Consider the following 19,688-nt stretch of genomic DNA (forward strand, 5'->3'; position numbering starts at 1 on the left):
CATCTTTAATTTGGGGGACAACCAGAAGTTGACTGGGGCCAAATACTGCGAATGCCATGTCTAAAATTAGACTGATTCATGGATATAAGCTTGTCAGTCTCAAGAAAGTGCGAACTGATAATACGAGGTGTGGCTAGAAAAAAACCGGACTAGTACTGGTGAAACAATAAAACGAATGCAATAAGGCTGAAAGTCGCGTGGCCTGTCACGTGACTCTCGCTCCGCCTACTGCTCGAGTTTCATCTGCCTCCTGCACTCAGTCTGCCCGTGGCGTCTGTTTTAAGTAGTTGACGTTTTGTCTGTGCGTCGGAAAATGTTGAGTGTACAGAAAGAACAGCGTGTTAACATCAAATTTTGTTTCAAACTAGGAAAATCTGCAAGTGAAACGTTTGTAATGTTACAACAAGTGTACGGCGATGATTGTTTATCGCGAACACAAGTGTTTGAGTGGTTTAAACGATTTAAAGATGGCCGCGAAGATACCAGTGATGACACTCGCACTGGCAGACCATTGTCAGCAAAAACTGATGCAAACATTGAAAAAATCGGTAAACTTGTTCGACAAGATCACTGTTTAACAATCCCGAACTAGGATTTCACCCGGACCTGGTCACTTATTTGTTTACAAACGCTTCAGTTGTTTAGTAGTATTGGGTTGATGGAAGAGATGGAGAAGATCCAACGGAGAGCAGCGCGCTTCGTTACAGGATCATTTAGTAATCGCGAAAGCGTTACGGAGATGATAGGTAAACTCCAGTGGAAGACTCTACAGGAGAGACGCTCAGTAGCTCGGTACGGGCTTTTGTTAAAGTTTCGAGAACATACCTTCACCGAGGAGCCAAGCAGTATATTGCTCCCTCCTACGTATATCTCGCGAAGAGACCACGAGGATAAAATCAGAGAGATTAGAGCCCACACAGAGGCATACCGACAGTCCTTCTTTCCACGAACAATACGAGACTGGAATAGAAGGGAGAACCGATAGAGGCACTCAAGGTACCCTCCGCCAAACACCGTCAGGTGGCTTGCGGAGTATGGATGTGGATGTAGATGTAGATACTGTGTCATCTGGCTGTAATTCCGAGACATCACAGATTGGTCTTTACGGCGGAAAGAATTCAAGAATGACTGTGCGGAAGGAGTCAGGAAGTGGCGGGGGGCTGGTGCTAGGTGTGGGGAACTGCCATCCCGCGGTCCCTCACCTCTGCGCTGATGACGTCGAGGAAGTCCTCCCAGGAGTGCGCCTTGCGCAGCGAGCAGTGGTGGCGCGCCTCGTTGTAGGAGGCCAGCCCGTGGTCCCGCCCACGCTGGATGTCGATGGCGCGCAAGTCCTGCCCCAGAGGCTTGCCGTTCCGGAACAGGTACCACGTGATCTGCAACACAGGGCACGCCGAGCTGCTGTCACAAGCGGGACGGGGGTCGCGTCACGGACCGGTGCAGCGCTCACCGTTCCGGACTCGACTGGAAGAAAGAATGAAATGGTCGCGTGGCACTGTTGGCCGGTCGGTGATGATGAGGCGATGATGAGGACAACGCAACACCCTCTCCACGGGCGGAGAAAATCTCCCAACTCTGCCGGGAATCGAAACCCGAGTCCGCCCCCGGTAGCAGAGTGGTCAGCGCGACAGACTGTCAATCCTAAGGGCCCGGATTGGATTCCCGGCTGGGTCGGAGATTTTCTCTGCTCAGGGACTGGGTGTTGTCCTAATCGTCATCATTTCATCCCCATCGACGCACAAGTAGCCGATGTGGCGTCAAGTCGAAAGACTTGACCCGACGGGAGGCCCTAGTCACACGACATTTACATTTATCGAACCCAAGCCCGCTGAATAGTAGGCAAGCACGGTACCACTCACAAGGGGAAGGCCTCAGACTCGGCCAACCGATTCAGCTCAAATTTGGCAGGTCGCTTGTGTACAACCTAAAACGAAGCAATCTAAGATATTTTGGGTCAACACCCCCGAAATTTTGAGAAAATCGCCCCTAAAGGTTATGACGAGCAATCGACTCAAAATTAGCGGAATCGATAGATAATTGTAAATAGAGCATTGTTCATCATCAGGTATAGGGTCCGAAAATGCATACTTTTCCAAAAATCGAGTAAAGAAACTTTTACAACTGCCGCTTCTGTACCCACATGGTCAACGCTTTTCGCCGACAACAGCGATAGCGCAACGGCCAAGGTAACTGGCTGGGGCTTGGGGAACCCGGGTTCGAATCTCGAAGAAACCTAGCGGATGTTATTCTTTTCGTTTGTATTTTTCCATATCTCAATTGATAGGGATAGGAGCGTTAATAAGGTAAGTATTATTATCATTCCTTATTGATTTACTTACGTTATTAACCCTCCTATCCCTATCAACTGAGATATGGAAAAATACAAACGAAAAGAATAACATCCGCTACGTTTCTTCGAGATTCCAATCCGGGTTTTCCAATTCACAGCCAATTACCTTGGCTATTGCGCTATCGGCGCGGTCTGCGAAAGGCGTTTACCGTGTGGGCACAGAAGCGGCAGTTGTAAAAGTTTCTTTCCTCGATTTCCGGAAAATTTTGCGTTTGCGGACCCTATACCTGATGATGAAAAGTGCTCTATTTACAATTATCTATCGATCCCGCCAATTCTGAGTCGATTGCTCGTCATAACCTTTAGGAGTGATTTTCTCAAAATTGCGGGGGTGTTGACACAAAATAACTTAGAGTCCTTCGTTTTAGGTTGTACACAAGCGACGTGCCAAATTTGAGCCGAATCGGTTGGCCGTGTCTGAGGCCTTCCCCTTGTCAGCTAAGGAGGCGGACGACTCGACTGGAGACAAGTAGCTGTACGAATATTATGAGTATGGTATGCCAGTTGTAAAGAAAGAACGCAAGGCTGAAGGGAATATTCCAAGTGAGGATTTTAGAATCGTAAGTATGATTTACAATGGAGCAGAAGTTCTACCAAGTGGGATAAATTGAAGACCTCGCGGAAAACTGGAAAAAAAGCATTGCAGAGGAACTATGGATCTGGAAAGGGGAACGATGCAACAGATCCAATTGGACTCTTGATAATTACAGGTGAGAGATACATTAAAAGAAGAACAGTCGCTCGAGTCTCGGTCCGGCACACAGTTTTAATCTGCCAAGAAGTTTCATATCAACGCACACTCCGCTGCAGAGTGAGTCTCATTCTAGAAACATTTCCCAGGTTGTGGCTAAGCCATGTCTCCGCAATATCCTTTCTTCCAGGAGCACTAGTTCTGCAAGGTTCGCAGGAGAGCTTCTGTGAAGTTTGGAAAGTAGGAGACGAGGTACTGGCGGAAGTAAAGATGTGAGGACGGAGCGCGAGTCGTGCTTGGGTAGCTCAGTTGGTAGAGCACTTGCCCGCGAAAGGCAAAGGTCCCGAGTTCGAGTCTCGGTCCGGCACACAGTTTCAATCTGCCAGGAAGTTTCATACCAGCGCACACTCCGGTGCAGAGCGCAAATCTCATTCTGGAGTAGTTTTTACTGTTTTCATTGACTTAGAGAGCGCCTTTCATAGAGTACAGTAGAATACATTAATGGAAATTCGGAGAAAGACTGGAAAGATAGAAGACTGATTAAGAATCTATACTTACAGCAGAAAATATGAGAACAGGTTGGGAATGAGATGACAGAGGAAAGCACAACTGGAAGAGGGGTGAGGCAAGGTTGCTGTCCCTCCCCAGTACTGTGTAACATATATTTCGAGCATATTATTGATAAATGTTTGAAACGAAAAAGAGAAATGCGAGTTTGGTAGGAGGATAGAATGTATACGATTTGTGGATGATACTATGTTATTCGCAAAGAGCGAAAGAATTATGACTGGGATGTTAAAAGACTGAAAGAAGACTTGCGAAGAATTCGCAATGGGAATTAATAAGAAGATAGATTGTCTGGTGATAAGTGCACCAAAAGTAAGAACAACTTTAAAGTTAGACCTGGACATACAGACCAAGTTATTGCTTTCAGATATCTGGGAAGCACAGTTACAGAAGACATGAGATGCAGCAAGGAGGTGAAAACGCGTATAGCAATTCTCACGGAGGCTTTTGATAAGAAAAGAAGGTTTTCAGGTGGGTGCATGGACAGGAACGTGAGGGAGAGACTGGCGAAGTGCTTTATATGGAGTGTGGCACTGTATGGAGGTGAGGCATGGATGCTGAGGAACGAATAAGAACGAAGAATAAAAACATTTGAGATGTGGATTTGGAGGAGGATGGAAGAAATGAAATGAGTAGACAGTGGAAATGAGGGGGTGTTGAGAAGAGTGGGGGAAAGGAAGAGACAGATATTTTTAAGGTAATCAGGAATAGAAAACACAACGGGCTTGGACACTTGTTTACTGATGGATGCTATGGAAAGGTGAATGAAAGAAGGAGAAGACGCAAAAAATACCAGATGGTGGATAGTATAAATATAGGAAACAATTATGAGAAAACGAAGAGGGTAGAAATGACAGGACTACATAGAGCTACATTCTCTGCCCTCAGGCAGAACTCGGAGGATGATGATTATACAAAGCAAGACTGAAGCAACGTATTGTGAGTTAAAATAATTTATTCAGGTAGTTAAAGGGAGCCAAACATTAATTGCGATTGGGTAATGGAATTCTGTAGTTGCAAGGGGAAGAGAAGGAAAAATTGTTTATGAATATGGACTTGGTGAAAGGAATGAAAGGGGAAGCCAACTGATAGGATTTTGCACAGAGCAGAATTTAATAACTGCTAACGTTAAGTTCAAGAATCGTGAAGGAAAGGGGACCAGCAGACACCAGAAGGTTTCAGATAGTTTAAGTAATCGTAAGACAGAGATTTCAAACTAGATTTTATATCGCAAAACATTTCCACGGTCACATGTGGACTCTGTAATTTATTGGTTATGACCTGCAGACTAAAACCGAAGAAATTGCAAAAAGGTAGGAAATTAGGGAGATGGGGCTTGGATGAATTGAAAAAAACAGAATTTACTGTGACTTTCAAAAGGAACATTCGGCAACGATTGAATCAAACAGCGGAATGGAATAGAAGACGAATGGGTTTCGTTCAGGAGTGAAATAGTGAAGGCCGTAAGGGATCGAATAAAGAAGAAGACAAGGTCAAGTGAAATTCGTGGTGACACACGAGTTATTGGATTTAACTGAGGAAAGGAGCAAATATGAAAATGCAAAAAATGATACAGGAAAAATGAGATTGAGGGAAAGTGCGAAACGCAAAACAGAAATGGCTAGAGGATAAATGTAAGGCTGTAGCAGCATGCATGAATAGACAGATAGATGCGGGTAACTGAAAAATTCAGACAAATTTTGAGAAAGAGGAAGTGTATAAAAATCAAGAGCTCAGGAAGCAAGCGAGTTCTAAGAAACAGAGAACCAAAGATTGAAAGTCGGAACAAATGTGTAGAATCACTGTACAAACAAAACGAAGTTGAAAAAAAAAATATTATGAAGATGGAAGAGGAAGTAGATGAATGTCAGATGAGGGACAGGATACTGCGAGGAGGATTTTGTCAGAGCACTGGAAGGCGTAGTCGAAACAGAGAACTTGGAGTAAACAACTTTGCCTTAGAACTACTGACAACATTGGTAAATACAACAACGACAAGGCTGTTCTGATTGGCACGCAAGGTATATGAGACGAGTAAACTATTTCCGGATTCTTATAAGTATGCAACAACCCCATTTCCAAACGAGGCAGTGTCTGAGTGGTAGGAATATTACCGAACTATCAATTTAATAAGTCAGGGTTGTAAAATATTGACACGAATTCTTTACAGAAGAATGGAAAAACTAGTAGAAATCGACTTCAGGGAAGATCATTTCGGATTCCGGAGAAGTATAGGATCACCTGAGGCAGTACTGACACTAGCACTTATCTTAGAAGATAGGTTAAGAAAAGGCAAATCTACGTTTTTAGACTTATGAAAATGTTGACTAGGATACTCTGTTCTGAAGGCAGTGGGGGTAAAATACTGGAAGAGAAAGGCTATTTGCAACTTATGCAGAAACGAGACAGTAGTCGTTAAGAGTCGAGGGGCATCAAAAGAGAGCTATAGTTGAGAAGGAAGTGAGAGGGGTTGTAGTCTATAACTGACGTCATTTGGTGTGCACGATGAGCAAACAGTAAAGGAAACCAAGGAGAGATTTGGAGAGGATATTGAACTAGTAGAAGCCGACCTCGGGGAAGATCAGTTTGGATTCCGTAGAAATACTGGAACACGTGAGGCAATACTGACCTTACGAGTTATCTTAGAAGAAAGATTAAGGAAAGGCAAACCTACATTTCTAGCATTTGTAGACTTAGAGAAAGCTTTTGACAATGTTGACTGGAATACTCTCTTTCAAATTCTGAAGGTGGTAGAGGTAAAATACAGGGAGCGAAAGGCTATTTACAATTTGTACAGAAACCAGATGGCAGTTATAAGAGTCGAGGGACATGAAAGGGAAGCAGTGGTTGGGAAGGGAGTAAGACAGGGTTGTAGCCTCTCCCCGATGTTATTCAATCTCTATATTGAGCAAGCAGTGAAGGAAACAAAAGAAAAATTCGGAGTAGGTATTAAAATCCATGGAGAAGAAATAAAAACTTTGAGGTTCGCCGATGACATTGTAATTCTGTCAGAGACAGCAAAGGACTTGGAAGAGCAGTTGAACGGAATGGACAGTGTCTTGAAGGGAGGATATAAGATGAACATCAACAAAAGCAAAAAGGCGGATAATGGAATGTAGTCGAATTAAGTCGGGTGATGCTGAGGGTATTAGATTAGGAAATGAGACACTTAAAGTAGTAAAGGAGTTTTGCTATTTGGGGAGCAAAATAACTGATGATGGTCGAAGTAGAGAGGATATAAAATGTAGACTGGCAGTGGCAAGGAAAGCGTTTCTGAAGAAGAGAAATTTGCTAACATCTAGTATAGATTTAAGTGTCAGGAAATCGTTTCTGAAAGTATTTGTATGGAGTGTAGCCATGTATGGAAGTGAAACATGGACGGTAAATAGTTTGGACAAGAAGAGAATAGAAGCTTTTGAAATGTGGTGCTACAGAAGAATGCTGAAGATTAGATGGGTAGATCACATAACTAATGAGGAAGTATTGAATAGGATTGGGGAGAAGAGAAGTTTGTGGCACAACTTGACCAGAAGAAGGGATCGGTTGGTAGGACATGTTCTGAGGCATCAAGGGATCACCAATTTAGTATTGGAGGGCAGCGTGGAGGGTAAAAATCATAGGGGGAGACCAAGAGTTGAATACACTAAGCAGATTCAGAAGGATGTAGGTTGCAGTAGGTACTGGGAGATGAAGAAGCTTGCACAGGATAGAGTAGCATGGAGAGCTGCATCAAACCAGTCTCAGGACTGAAGACCACAACAACAAGAACATTGAAGTTGAGGGGGAAGAAATAAAAACTTTGATGTTTTCCGTTGATGTTGCTGTGCTGTTGGCGACGCAATTAACTTGAAAGATCAGTTGAGCAGACTGCCTTAAAATAAAGAAAAATAATCTTAAAATTAAAGAAATATGTGTGTGAATGAGGGCAAGAGAGGGAAATGGGGAGAGAGAGAGAGAGAGAGAGAGAGAGAGAGGGAAATGGGGAGAGGTGGGGTGAGAGAGAGAGCGAGAGAGAGGGAGAGAGAGAGGGGGAGCGGAGGGAGGAAAGGATAGAGGGGGAGAGAGACAGAGAGAGAGAGGGGAGGGGCGAGAGAGAGGGGGGTAATGTGAACGCGCTGCTACGCACCTCCTTGGTGAAGTACTGATCGACGTTCTCCTGCGGCTGGGAGCTGAGTCCTCGCACCAGGTCGTCGAAGTTGTCGCCCTGCTCGATGATCTCTGGCCGGTTGAAGTGGTCGCTCAGCCTCAGGGCCGAGAAGCTGTCCCTGTGCTCCGTCACCAGGCTGACACACACAGCGAACAGTGCAGCCGTTAGGTTACACAGCGACACACGAAGGACGAATTACATACTCGCTATTTACTTTTAATCTGTTATGTGCAGTCTGAAACAGACAATACATAGCTCACCAAACGATCTATGTTGTTGTGGTCTTCATTCCGAAGACTGGTTTGATGCAGATCTCCATGCTAGCCTCTCAATGTCCGACTAACTACAGGGTTATTACAAATGATTGAAGCGATTTCACAGCTCTACAATAACTTTATTATTTGAGATATTTTCACAATGCTTTGCACACACATACAAAAACTCAAAAAGTTTTTTTAGGCATTCACAAATGTTCGATATGTGCCCCTTTAGTGATTCGGCAAACATCAAGCCGATAATCAAGTTCCTCCCACACTCGGCGCAGCATGTCCCCATCAATGAGTTCGAAAGCATCGTTGATGCGAGCTCGCAGTTCTGGCACGTTTCTTGGTAGAGGAGGTTTAAACACTGAATCTTTCACATAACCCCACAGAAAGAAATCGCATTGGGTTAAGTCGGGAGAGCGTGGAGGCCGTGACATGAATTGCTGATCATGATCTCCACCACGACCGATCCATCGGTTTTCCAATCTCCTGTTTAAGAAATGCCGAACATCGTGATGGAAGTGCGGTGGAGCACCATCCTGTTGAAAGATGAAGTCGGCGCTGTCGGTCTCCAGTTGCGGCATGAGCCAATTTTCCAGCATGTCCAGATACACGTGTCCTGTAACGTTTTTTTCGCAGAAGAAAAAGGGGCCGTAAACTTTAAACTGTGAGACTGCACAAAACACGTTAACTTTTGGTGAATTGCGAATTTGCTGCACGAATGCGTGAGGATTCTCTACCGCCCAGATTCGCACATTGTGTCTGTTCACTTCACCATTAAGAAATAATGTTGCTTCATCACTGAAAACAAGTTACGCACTGAACGCATCCTCTTCCATGAGCTGTTGCAACCGCGCCGAAAATTCAAAGCGTTTGACTTTGTCATCGGGTGTCAGGGCTTGTAGCAATTGTAAACGGTAAGGCTTCTGCTTTAGCCTTTTCCGTAAGATTTTGCGAACCGTCGTCTGTGGTACGTTTAGCTCCCTGCTTGCTTTATTCGTCGACTTCCGCGGGCTACGCGTGAAACTTGCCCGCACGCGTTCAACCGTTTCTTCGCTCACTGCAGGCCGACCCGTTGATTTCCCCTTACAGAGGCATCCAGAAGCTTTAAACTGCGCGTACCATCGACGAATGGATTTGGCAGTTGGTGGAACTTTGTTGAACTTGGTCCTGAAGTGTCGTTGCACTGTTATGACTGACTGATGTGAGTGCATTTCAAGCACGACATACGCTTTCTCGGCTCCTGTCGCCATTTTGTCTCACTGCGCTCTCGAGCGCTCTGGCGGCAGAAACCTGAAGTGCGGCTTCAGCCGAACAAAACTTTATGAGTTTTTCTACGTATGTGTAGTGTGTCGTGACCATATGTCAATGAATGGAGCTACAGTGACTTTATGAAGTCGCTTCAATCATTTGTAATAGCCCTGTACTGCATCCCCACATCCTTTTGAATCTGCTTACTGTGTTCATCTCTTGGTCTCCTATTTTTATTCCCCTCCTTTTCCTCTAATAATAATTATTGGTCCCTCGATGTGGCAGACTGTGCCTTATCAACTGATCCCTTCTTGTGGTCAGGCTGTCTCACAAATTTCTCTTCCCCCCATTTCTGTTCAGCACTTACTACTTACATAGGTTATCCGTCCATCTACTCTTCATCATTTTTCTGTAGCACCACATTTCAAAAGCTTCTCTTCTCTTCTTGTCTAAACGGTTTGTCGTCCATGTTTCTGACACTAACACTTAAATCTATTTTCGATGTTAACAAATTTCTCTTCTTCAGAAAAGTCTTTCTTGCCTATGTCAGTCTACATTTTATTTCATCTCTACTCCGGCTGTCATCAGTTATTTTGTTGCCCAAGTAGTAAAACCTATCTACTACTTTGTGCGTCTTGTTTGCTACTTTAATTTCCTCAGAATCACCTCCACTGTCCATGTTTTGTTTTTGTTATTTTATATCCTCCTTTAGAGACACTGTCCATTCTGTTCAACTGCTCTCCCAAATCCTTTGTTGTCTCTGACAGAATTACAGTGTTATTGACAAACCTCAAAAAATTGTTTTTCTTCTTCATGAACTTTAATTCCTACTCCAAACTTTTCTTTTTTTTTCTTTACTGCTTGCTCAGTGTACAGACTGAATAACATTGGGGATAGGCCACAACCCTGTCTCACTTCCTTCTATACCACAGCTTTACTTTCGTACTCCTCGACTCTTACAACTGCCATCTGGTTTCTAAAAAAGTTGTAAATAATCTTTCGCTCCCTGCATGTAACTCGTGCTACTTTCATTATTTCGAAGAGCGTTTCTGTCTACTTCATCAAAAAGCTTTTTGTAAGTCTACCAGTGCTAGAAAGTAGGTTTGCCTTTCCTTAATCTATGTTCTAAGATAAGCCATAGGGTCAGTATTGCCTCGTGTGTTCCTACATTTCTCCAGAATCCAAACTGATGTGCCCTGAGGGGCCTTCTAGCAGCTTTTCCATTCTTCTGTAAAGAAATTGTGTTAGTATTTTGCAGCCTTGATCTATTAAGCTGATAGTTCCGTAATATTCACACGTGTCACCACCTGATTTCTTTGGAACTGGATTTGTATCCTTTTTGAAGTCTGAGGCTGTGTCATCTGTCTCATATATCTGACACACCAGATGCAAGAGCTTTTTCGTGGCTGGCTCTCCCACGGCTATGAGTAGTTCAGTTGGAATGTTGCCTCATTCTGGAGCTTTGTTTCGACTTAGGTCTTCGAGCGCTCTGTCAAATTCCTGTCGCAGTATCATGTCTCCCATGTCATTTTCACCTAGAGCCTCATCCATTTCTGTAATATTTCTTTCAAGTATATCTTCCTTATGTAAACCCTCTATATACTCCTTACATCTTTCTGCTTTCTCTGCTCTTAGTATTCATACAGGTGGTTCTCTTTTCTCCAAGACCTCTTTAATTTTCCTGTTGACGTTATCTATCTTTCTCCTGGCGATATCTGCTTCTATATCCTTACGTTCGTCCTCTAGGCACTTCCGCTAGCCATTTGCATTCCACCCATTCGGTGGAGTATTTCATCATCGTTAGTACCGCAACGAACCACCTAAAGCCGGATGAATTTTCTGCTCTTCCCAACGTAGTAACGCGAAGAATACCGCAAACACCTCTGAAGTCGGGGTATGATTTGTCGAGCCATATAGCGCTATCTATGCTTGCCATGCTATAGAGGGCTATGCAGGGCATCCATAAAGTACCCGTGTCGTTTCATAAACCATAACATGGAAATTATTAGTGACAGAAAATAGTGATTTGCTGTAAAACACTGAGCCGCTCTCAAAGTTTTTTCTTGGAACTACGTTGCTCAACAAAAGGTTGGAATACTGTCGTAAAATGTAGACTTCGATACTAGAGGTCTTATTGACGTACGCATTTCATGCATTATCCAGTTAGGCGGCTGGTGTGGCCGAGCGGTTCTTGGCGCTTCAGGCTGGAACCGCGAGACCGCTGCTGTCGCAGGTTCGAATCCTGCGTCGGGCATGGATGTGTGTGATGTCCTTAGGTTAGTTAGGTTTAAGTAGTTCTAAGTTCTAGGGGACTGATGATCTGATATGTTAAGTCCCATAGTGCTCAGAGCCATTTTTGAACCATTTTGAACCATTACTACTGGCACGATTTGTGGCCGTTTCCTATTCATGTAAACATACCGCTGCCGCAGCGGCACGCCGCGAGCGGTTCGGTATCGACAACAGCTTCATTCAGTTAGTGTTCAGCATTGCAGTAACACGACACGTAGAGGCATACAATACTTTGACAGAGTCAGGATAGTGCCTTTACTTTCAGCAAGATGTTGCTGGTCGGTTATGCGTCACTCAAAGTGGTGTGTCTAAGCTGTGAAGAAAGTGTAGAGAGATGGGAAATGTGAATGATAGACCTCGCAGTGGTCGTGCTCATACGAAGACACCAATGCGAGATCGTTTCCTCCAGCTGTCACCGAGCGAGGTGGCGCAGTGGTTAGCACACTGGACTCGCATTCTGGAGGACGACGGTTCAATCCCGTCTCCGGCCATCCTGATTTAGGTTTTCCGTGATTTCCCTAAAATCGCTTCAGGCAAATGCCGGGATGGTTCCTTTGAAAGGGCACGGCCGATTTCCTTCCACATCCTTCCCTCACCCGAGCTTGCGCTCCGTCTCTAATGACCTCGTTGTCGACGGGACGTTAAACACTAACCTCCTCCCTCCTCTCTCTCCAGCTGTTGGCTCGCAGGCGCCCAACATCAACTGCCAGAAATATTGGAAATGACTCCTCCCAGGCAACAGGAATTCGTATCTCAGATCAAACAGCACGTAGCAGATTGCATTAGGGTGGTTGCAGGCTACCAATGAGAAGTTTTGCAGTGAACCAACATAACCGGCGCGATCTAGGACCTTCGCTCTTGCACATCAACATTGGACCATTGGAGAATGAAGCAGTGTCACGTTTGCTGACGAGACCAGCATTGCTTTGCGACCGGACACTACACGTGTTAGAGTTTGGAGAACGCCGATACGTCCAGCAAGTCCATCCATTTCCTGGTGGAAGTATAATTTACAGGACGTTGGACCTCTCTAATTCCCATCTACGCCAATTTGACTAGTTCCAGATACCTCCAAGGGGTCCTACAAATTACTGTAAGGTCCTGCAGACCCGTGAAGTCGGTGACAATTTCATCCTAGTCGATGACAATGGAAGACCGCACTGTACTGTAACAATGTCTCAGTATCTTCAATGAGGCAACATCAACCGAATGCATTGGGCAGCACAGTCCCCAGATATAAATGCAATTGAGCATGCATGGAATCTGTTGAAGGTGGCCACTGCACAGAGTCCAATTCCACTTATCTTCCGGACCTCACTGAAGCTGCCATTGAGGAATGGGACCCCATATCCCAAGATAAACTTGACAATCCCATCCAGAGCACGCCTCGCAGAGTGAGAGAAACCATTCGTGTGTGCGAAGGACACATACACTACTAGAGACTGATACTCATCGTCATGAGACAAAAATTTTCACTGTTTTTGTTTTAAAGATGTACACTAAGGATCTTCTTTGTTTTCTACTGATTTTTTATAACTAACATAAATCATTGTTGTCTTCAGAATAAACTACTTTAATTTTGTTAATAACGTATTGTATAAACCTCAGTGGGTGTACTACAGCAAGGCATTGTAGTAAACTCTATGATATTCCGAACTTTTTTTGAGGCGTATATGTTGCAGCTTCGACTTAGCTGCATCAAAATGTCGGCAGACTAGGAGAAGGTGCAGTGTCTCGTCCGGTATGCAGAAATCAAATACACTCCTGGAAATGGAAAAAAGAACACACTGACACCGGTGTGTCAGACCCACCATACTTGCTCCGGACACTGCGAGAGGGCTGTACAAGCAATGATCACACGCACGGCACAGCGGACACACCAGGAACCGCGGTGTTGGCCGTCGAATGGCGCTAGCTGCGCAGCATTTGTGCACCGCCGCCGTCAGTGTCAGCCAGTTTGCCGTGGCATACGGAGCTCCATCGCAGTCTTTAACACTGGTAGCATGCCGCGACAGCGTGGACGTGAACCGTATGTGCAGTTGACGGACTTTGAGCGAGGGCGTATAGTGGGCATGCGGGAGGCCGGGTGGACGTACCGCCGAATTGCTCAACACGTGGGGCGTGAGGTCTCCACAGTACATCGATGTTGTCGCCAGTGGTCGGCGGAAGGTGCACGTGCCCGTCGACCTGGGACCGGACCGCAGCGACGCACGGATGCACGCCGAGACCGTAGGATCCTACGCAGTGCCGTAGGGGACCGCACCGCCACTTCCCAGCAAATTAGGGACACTGTTGCTCCTGGGGTATCGGCGAGGATCATTCGCAACCGTCTCCATGAAGCTGGGCTACGGTCCCGCACACCGTTAGGCCGTCTTCCGCTCACGCCCCAACATCGTGCAGCCCGCCTCCAGTGGTGTCGCGACAGGCGTGAATGGAGGGACGAATGGAGACGTGTCGTCTTCAGCGATGAGAGTCGCTTCTGCCTTGGTGCCAATGATGGTCGTATGCGTGTTTGGCGCCGTGCAGGTGAGCGCCACAATCAGGACTGCATACGACCGAGGCACACAGGGCCAACACCCGGCATCATGGTGTGGGGAGCGATCTCCTACACTGGCCGTACACCACTGGTGATCGTCGGGGGAGACTGAATAGTGCACGGTACATCCAAACCGTCATCGAACCCATCGTTCTACCATTCCTAGACCGGCAAGGGAACTTGCTGTTCCAACAGGACAATGCACGTCCGCATGTATCCCGTGCCACCCAACGTGCTCTAGAAGGTGTAAGTCAACTACCCTGGCCAGCAAGATCTCCGGATCTGTCCCCCATTGAGCATGTTTGGGACTGGATGAAGCGTCGTCTCACGCGGTCTGCACGTCCAGCACGAACGCTGGTCCAACTGAGGCGCCAGGTGGAAATGGCATGGCAAGCCGTTCCACAGGACTACATCCAGCATCTCTACGATCGTCTCCATGGGAGAATAGCAGCCTGCATTGCTGCGAAAGGTGGATATACACTGTACTAGTGCCGACATTGTGCATGCTCTGTTGCCTGTGTCTATGTGCCTGTGGTTCTGTCAGTGTGATCATGAGATGTATCTGACCCCAGGAATGTGTCAATAAAGTTTCCCCTTCCTGGGACAATGAATTCACGGTGTTCTTATTTCAATTTCCAGGAGTGTATGTGACAACAGTACCGCGAAATTATCAACCCCAGTACTGGAGAAACAGCCAACGGTCTTGCCGCAGTGGTAACACCGGTTCCCGTCAGATCACCGAAGTTAAGCGCTGTCGGGCTGGGCTAGCACTTGGATGGGTGACCATCTGGTCTGCCGAGTGCTGTTGGCAAGCAGGGTGCACTCAGCTCTTGTGAGGCAAACTGTGGAGCTACTTGCCTGAGAAGTTGCGGCTCCGGTCTCGGAAACTGACATACGGGCAGGAGAGCAGTGTGCTGACCACATGCCCCTCCATGACGCTTGTGGGCTGAGGATGACACGGCGGCCGGTCGATACCTTTGGGCCTTCATGGCCTGTCGGGATGAGTTAGTACTGGAGAAAAGCGCTGGCAGAAACAAGCATAATGAGAGGGATCAGAAATATGAAAGAGACAGGCAGTGTCAGAGACCTTCCTCGAAGGCCAGCCGGTGTGGCCGAGCGGTTCTAGGCGCTACAGTCTGGAACCGCGCGACCACTACGGTCGCAGGTTGAAATCCTGCCTCGGGCATGGATGTGTGTGATGTCCTTAGGTTAGTTAGGTTTAAGTAGTTCTAAGTTCTAGGGGACTGATGACCTCAGAAGTTAAGTCCCATAGTGCTCAGAGCCATTTCAACCATTTTTGAACCTTCCTCGAAGTGGACGTCCACCTGTGTCTCAAGCACGTGTTGACAGTAGAGTACAGTGTACACGTCAGTGCAGCCCCCAGAAGTCAATTTATTGAGAGGTGGACTGTTCGCGATGGCCCAATCCCACGCCATTTGTGGAGTTACATCAGGGATTGCGAGTGCAGAACACCAGTAAATGACCCTTTGTGCGCGAATCAACGAGGCAATGAGAAATGTTAATGCTGCTGTGGTGCCTTGGTGCTCTGCGAGTGACGGGTGGATTTCACTCTGAAATTCTGACACAACAGAAAAAAAAAATCTTTCAGAAATGATAATCGTTTTGCAACGAACCACGATGCCGTATCTAAATACACTAATGCTCATAAATTAAGGATAATTGCAGAATGTGGTGCCACACAACGTGGCACTACACAAAACTGGCGCTAACAGCATAGGCACATAGGGAACACACACGACACAGATCTGTAAGTCCACGGTACTGATAATAAGTTGTGAAAACCGTCCCGAAACACATGTGCTGCAAAATGCCATTGTTTCCTGAGCATGCACCCCGACATCAACATGGGGACACAGGCCGCACAGCGGGTTGGCATACTCTGGATCAGGTGGTCGAGCAGCTGCTGGGGTATAACCTCCCATTCTTGCACCAGTGCCTGTCGGAGCTCCTGAAGTGTAGTAGGGGTTTGAAGACGTGCAGCGATACGTCGACCGAGAGCATTCCAAACATGCTCGATGGGGTTTAGGTCTGGAGAACAAGCAGGCCACTCCATTCGCCTGACATCTTCTGTTTCAAGGTACTCCTCCACGATGGCAGCTCGGTCGGGCCGTGCGTTATCATCCATCAGGAGGAATGTGGGACCCACTGCACCCCTGAAAAGGCGGACGTACTGGTGCAAAATGACGTCCCGATACACCTGACGTGTTACAGTTCCTCTGTGGTTGGCTCTGAGCACTATGGGACTTAACATCTCAGGTCATCAGTCCCCTGCAGTTCCTCTGTCAAAGACATGCAGGGGTGTGTGCACCAATCATAATCCCACCCCACAGCATCAGACCATGACCTCCATACAGGTCCCATTCAAGGACATTAAGGGGTTGGTATCTGGTTCCTGGTTCACGCCAGATGGAAACCCGGTGAGAATCACTGTTCAGACTATACCTGGACTCGTCTGTGAACGTAACCTGGGATCACTGTTCCAATGACCATGTACAGTGTTCTTGACACCAGGCTTTACGGGCTCTCTTGTGACCAGGGGTCAGTGGAATGCACCTTGCAGGTCTCCAGGCCAATAAACCATGTCCGTTCAGTAGTCTGTAGACTGTGTGTCTGGAGACAACTGTTCCATGGGCTGTGGTAAGATTCCGAGCAAGGCTACCTGCAGTACTCCGTGGCCGTCTATGGGCACTGATAATTAGATATCGGTCTTCTTGTGGTGTTGTACACTGTGGACGTCCCGTACTGTAGCGCCTGGACACGTTTCCTGTCTGCTGGAATCGTTGCCATAATCTTGAGATCACACTTTGTGGCACACGGAGGGCCCGTGCTAGGATCTGCTGTGCTTGACCAGCCTCCAGTCGCCCTAGTATTCTACCCCTCATAACGTCGTCAATATGTGTTCTGTGAGCCATTTTCAGCACACAGTCAGCATTAGCACGTCTGAAAACGTCTGCACTCTTACTCGCTGCACCGTACTCTGACATGCACCAACACACCTCTGCGTATGTGGACTGCTGCCAGCGCCACCATGCGACGACCGCAGGTGAAATGCACCGCATGGTCATACCCCGAGGTGATTTAAACTCGCAAACCGCCCACCAGAGCGTTGTTTCACCATGTATCAGCATTATCCTTAATTTATGAGCATGACTGAAGTTTCCAAATTATGATTTTTTTGAAATAATAGGGGGACTTCGTGGGCACAGGGTGAAGTCAGGAGGATACGAGTGTTGTGGAGTACTCACTGGAGGTAGCCCTGGATGTTGCTGTGGAAGTAGCGGAAGGCGGCCGTGGCGTGTTCGTTGATGACTCGGGGGTCGGCGGTGTGGTCGTAGTCCTCTGCGTAGCCCTCGCCGTAGGAAAGCACGTTGTGGGTCTTCACAGTCTCCCAGCCTGCAGGACAACGCAGCAGACGTTAACACAGAAATTGTGTGAGGCCTCAATGAAAATCGGGAAGCAAAGAAATGGGCTTTTCTTTACTACCAGCAGTGGTGGATAGATATGGGGGGGGGGGGGGGGAGGGGGGGGTCGCGGCCACGCTCCGCTCCCCCCCCCCCCCCCCCCCCGCGACGCCCCCTGAGATTGACTGTTCTATTGATGACGTAATTAACCAGTTTGCCAGGAAGAATAGACGCTCACAGAATTCATCATTTAAGGAAGAGAACCATAATTGTAACTTTTTTATGTCATAAGACTAGCTATACGCGGCGAACTTCGTTCCGCCCCCGAAAATCTTTATATGTTATAGCTGACCCGGCAAACGTTGTTTTTCCATACAAATTATCTCTAGTCAGTAAGAATACTGTATACGTGTAACACAATAGCCGTTGTTGGCGGGAGCTCGTGACACAAACAATAGTAATGGCCGAAAACTGTGTAGGGAGTGAGAAAAGACTTAGGGGGAAGTCCGGCAGCGTCGGCCACCATTAGTTCTAGCGTTTCTACGGTAGATCGCGCGGATTTAACAATTGCAACCGATACACGGCTCAAATGGTTCAAATGGCTCTGAGCACTATGGGACTTAACATCTATGGTCATCAGTCCCCTAGAACTTAGAACTACTTAAACCTAACTAACCTAAGGACAACACAACAACACCCAGCCATCACGAGGCAGAGAAAATCCCTGACCCCGCCGGGAATCGAACCCGGGAACCCGGGCGTGGGAAGCGAGAACGCTACCGCACGACTACGAGATGCGGGCGATACACGGCTCGTCCATGAGCGTACAAACATAGCGACAATTTCGTGTCGAAACGTGTTCGCCAGCGTTATGAGTGAGACCAAGCGAAGCGCACATGCATCGATTTTTATCGTACGTAAAAATATTGTACGATTAAATTCTCTTAGAGGAACAAAGGAGATCATAGGAACTTCTTTGTTTTACTAAAGGAATTTGATCGTACGATATGTTTCAGTACAGTAAAAATCGATGCGTGGGCGCTAGGCCTAAATGTAGGTTTGGTGAATGACGCGTGCTACCTAGTTAAACTTCTCGGTCTAGTTACGCCCATTCAAAGAGGGATATTCGATTTGTTCCTTTTGGTACGTTTTCTTTTTACCTATCTATCGAACAGTGAAATATTATCACCGCTAGACACCTGGCAGGAATAGCTGATCAAGTGATAATTCATCAGTTATCGAGCGGGGTTGAAAATTATTAAATTACTAAAATCGTTATTAAAACTAGGGGTTGGTGGTGGAAGGGTGAAAATTTAGGGTGGCGTGTATTTTTTAATGCCACACCATAACAAAATAAAAATAGAAAGTTCTGTCCAAAAAATAAGAAAAAAAATTTTGGGTGGACCACCCTCATCACTTAGGGGTATCCAAAATAGATGACGACAGATTTTCACACCTACTGAATATACATGTAAAATTTCATTAGAATCGATTGAGCTGTTGATCAAGTGATAATTGATCAGTTATCAACTGGGGTTGAAAATTATTAAATTACTAAAATCGCTATTAAAAAATAGCGGTTGGTGGTAGAAGGGTGAAAATTTAGGGTTGTGTGTATTTTTTAATGCCACACCATAAAAAAATAAAAATAAAAAGTTCTGTCCAAAAAATAAGAAAAAATTTTTTGGGGTGGACCACCCTTATCACTTAGGTGTATGAAAAATAGATTACGACCGATTCTCCGACCTACTGAATATACATGTAAAATTTCATCAGAATCGATTGAGCCGTTGATTAGTGATAATTGATCAGTTATCAACTGGGGTTGAAAATTATTAAATTACTAAAATCACTATCAAAAATAGGCGTTGTTGATAGAAGGGTGAAAATTTAGGGTTGTGTGTATTTTGTAATGCCACATCAAAAATAAAAATAAAAAGTTCTGTACAGAAAAATAAGAAAAAAATTTTTGGGGTAGACCACGCTCATCACTGAGGGGGTACGAAAAATAGATTACGATCGATTCCCAGACCTACCGCATATACGTGTAAAATTTCAACAGAATCGAGCGAGCCGTTTCAGAGGAGTGTGGCAACCAACACTGTGACACGAGAAGTTTTATATAAGGATGGCATTGTCTTGTATATGTGTATAATCAGTTTAAACAAAACT

The 19,688-nt window shown here is 46.1% G+C and overlaps 1 protein-coding gene and 1 pseudogene across 1 annotated transcript in view; one reads left to right on the forward strand and one right to left on the reverse strand.

Annotated features, from left to right (window-relative positions):
• The window catches only part of LOC126109783 (peroxidase-like), a 266,678-nt gene that overhangs the window by 25,283 nt on the left and 221,707 nt on the right, over positions 1 to 19,688 (reverse strand). The window contains exons 10-12 of the mRNA XM_049914842.1: positions 17,361 to 17,508; positions 7,732 to 7,888; positions 1,203 to 1,373 (exon numbers count right to left, since the gene is read on the reverse strand). Coding sequence (XP_049770799.1) covers positions 1,203 to 1,373; positions 7,732 to 7,888; positions 17,361 to 17,508 — 476 coding nt within the window. The remainder of the gene's footprint in view (positions 1 to 1,202; positions 1,374 to 7,731; positions 7,889 to 17,360; positions 17,509 to 19,688) is intronic.
• On the forward strand, positions 14,788 to 14,905 carry LOC126109907 (5S ribosomal RNA; annotated as a pseudogene).

This window comes from Schistocerca cancellata, chromosome 12 (assembly GCF_023864275.1).
Source record: "Schistocerca cancellata isolate TAMUIC-IGC-003103 chromosome 12, iqSchCanc2.1, whole genome shotgun sequence".
NCBI classification, from domain to species: domain Eukaryota; kingdom Metazoa; phylum Arthropoda; class Insecta; order Orthoptera; family Acrididae; genus Schistocerca; species Schistocerca cancellata.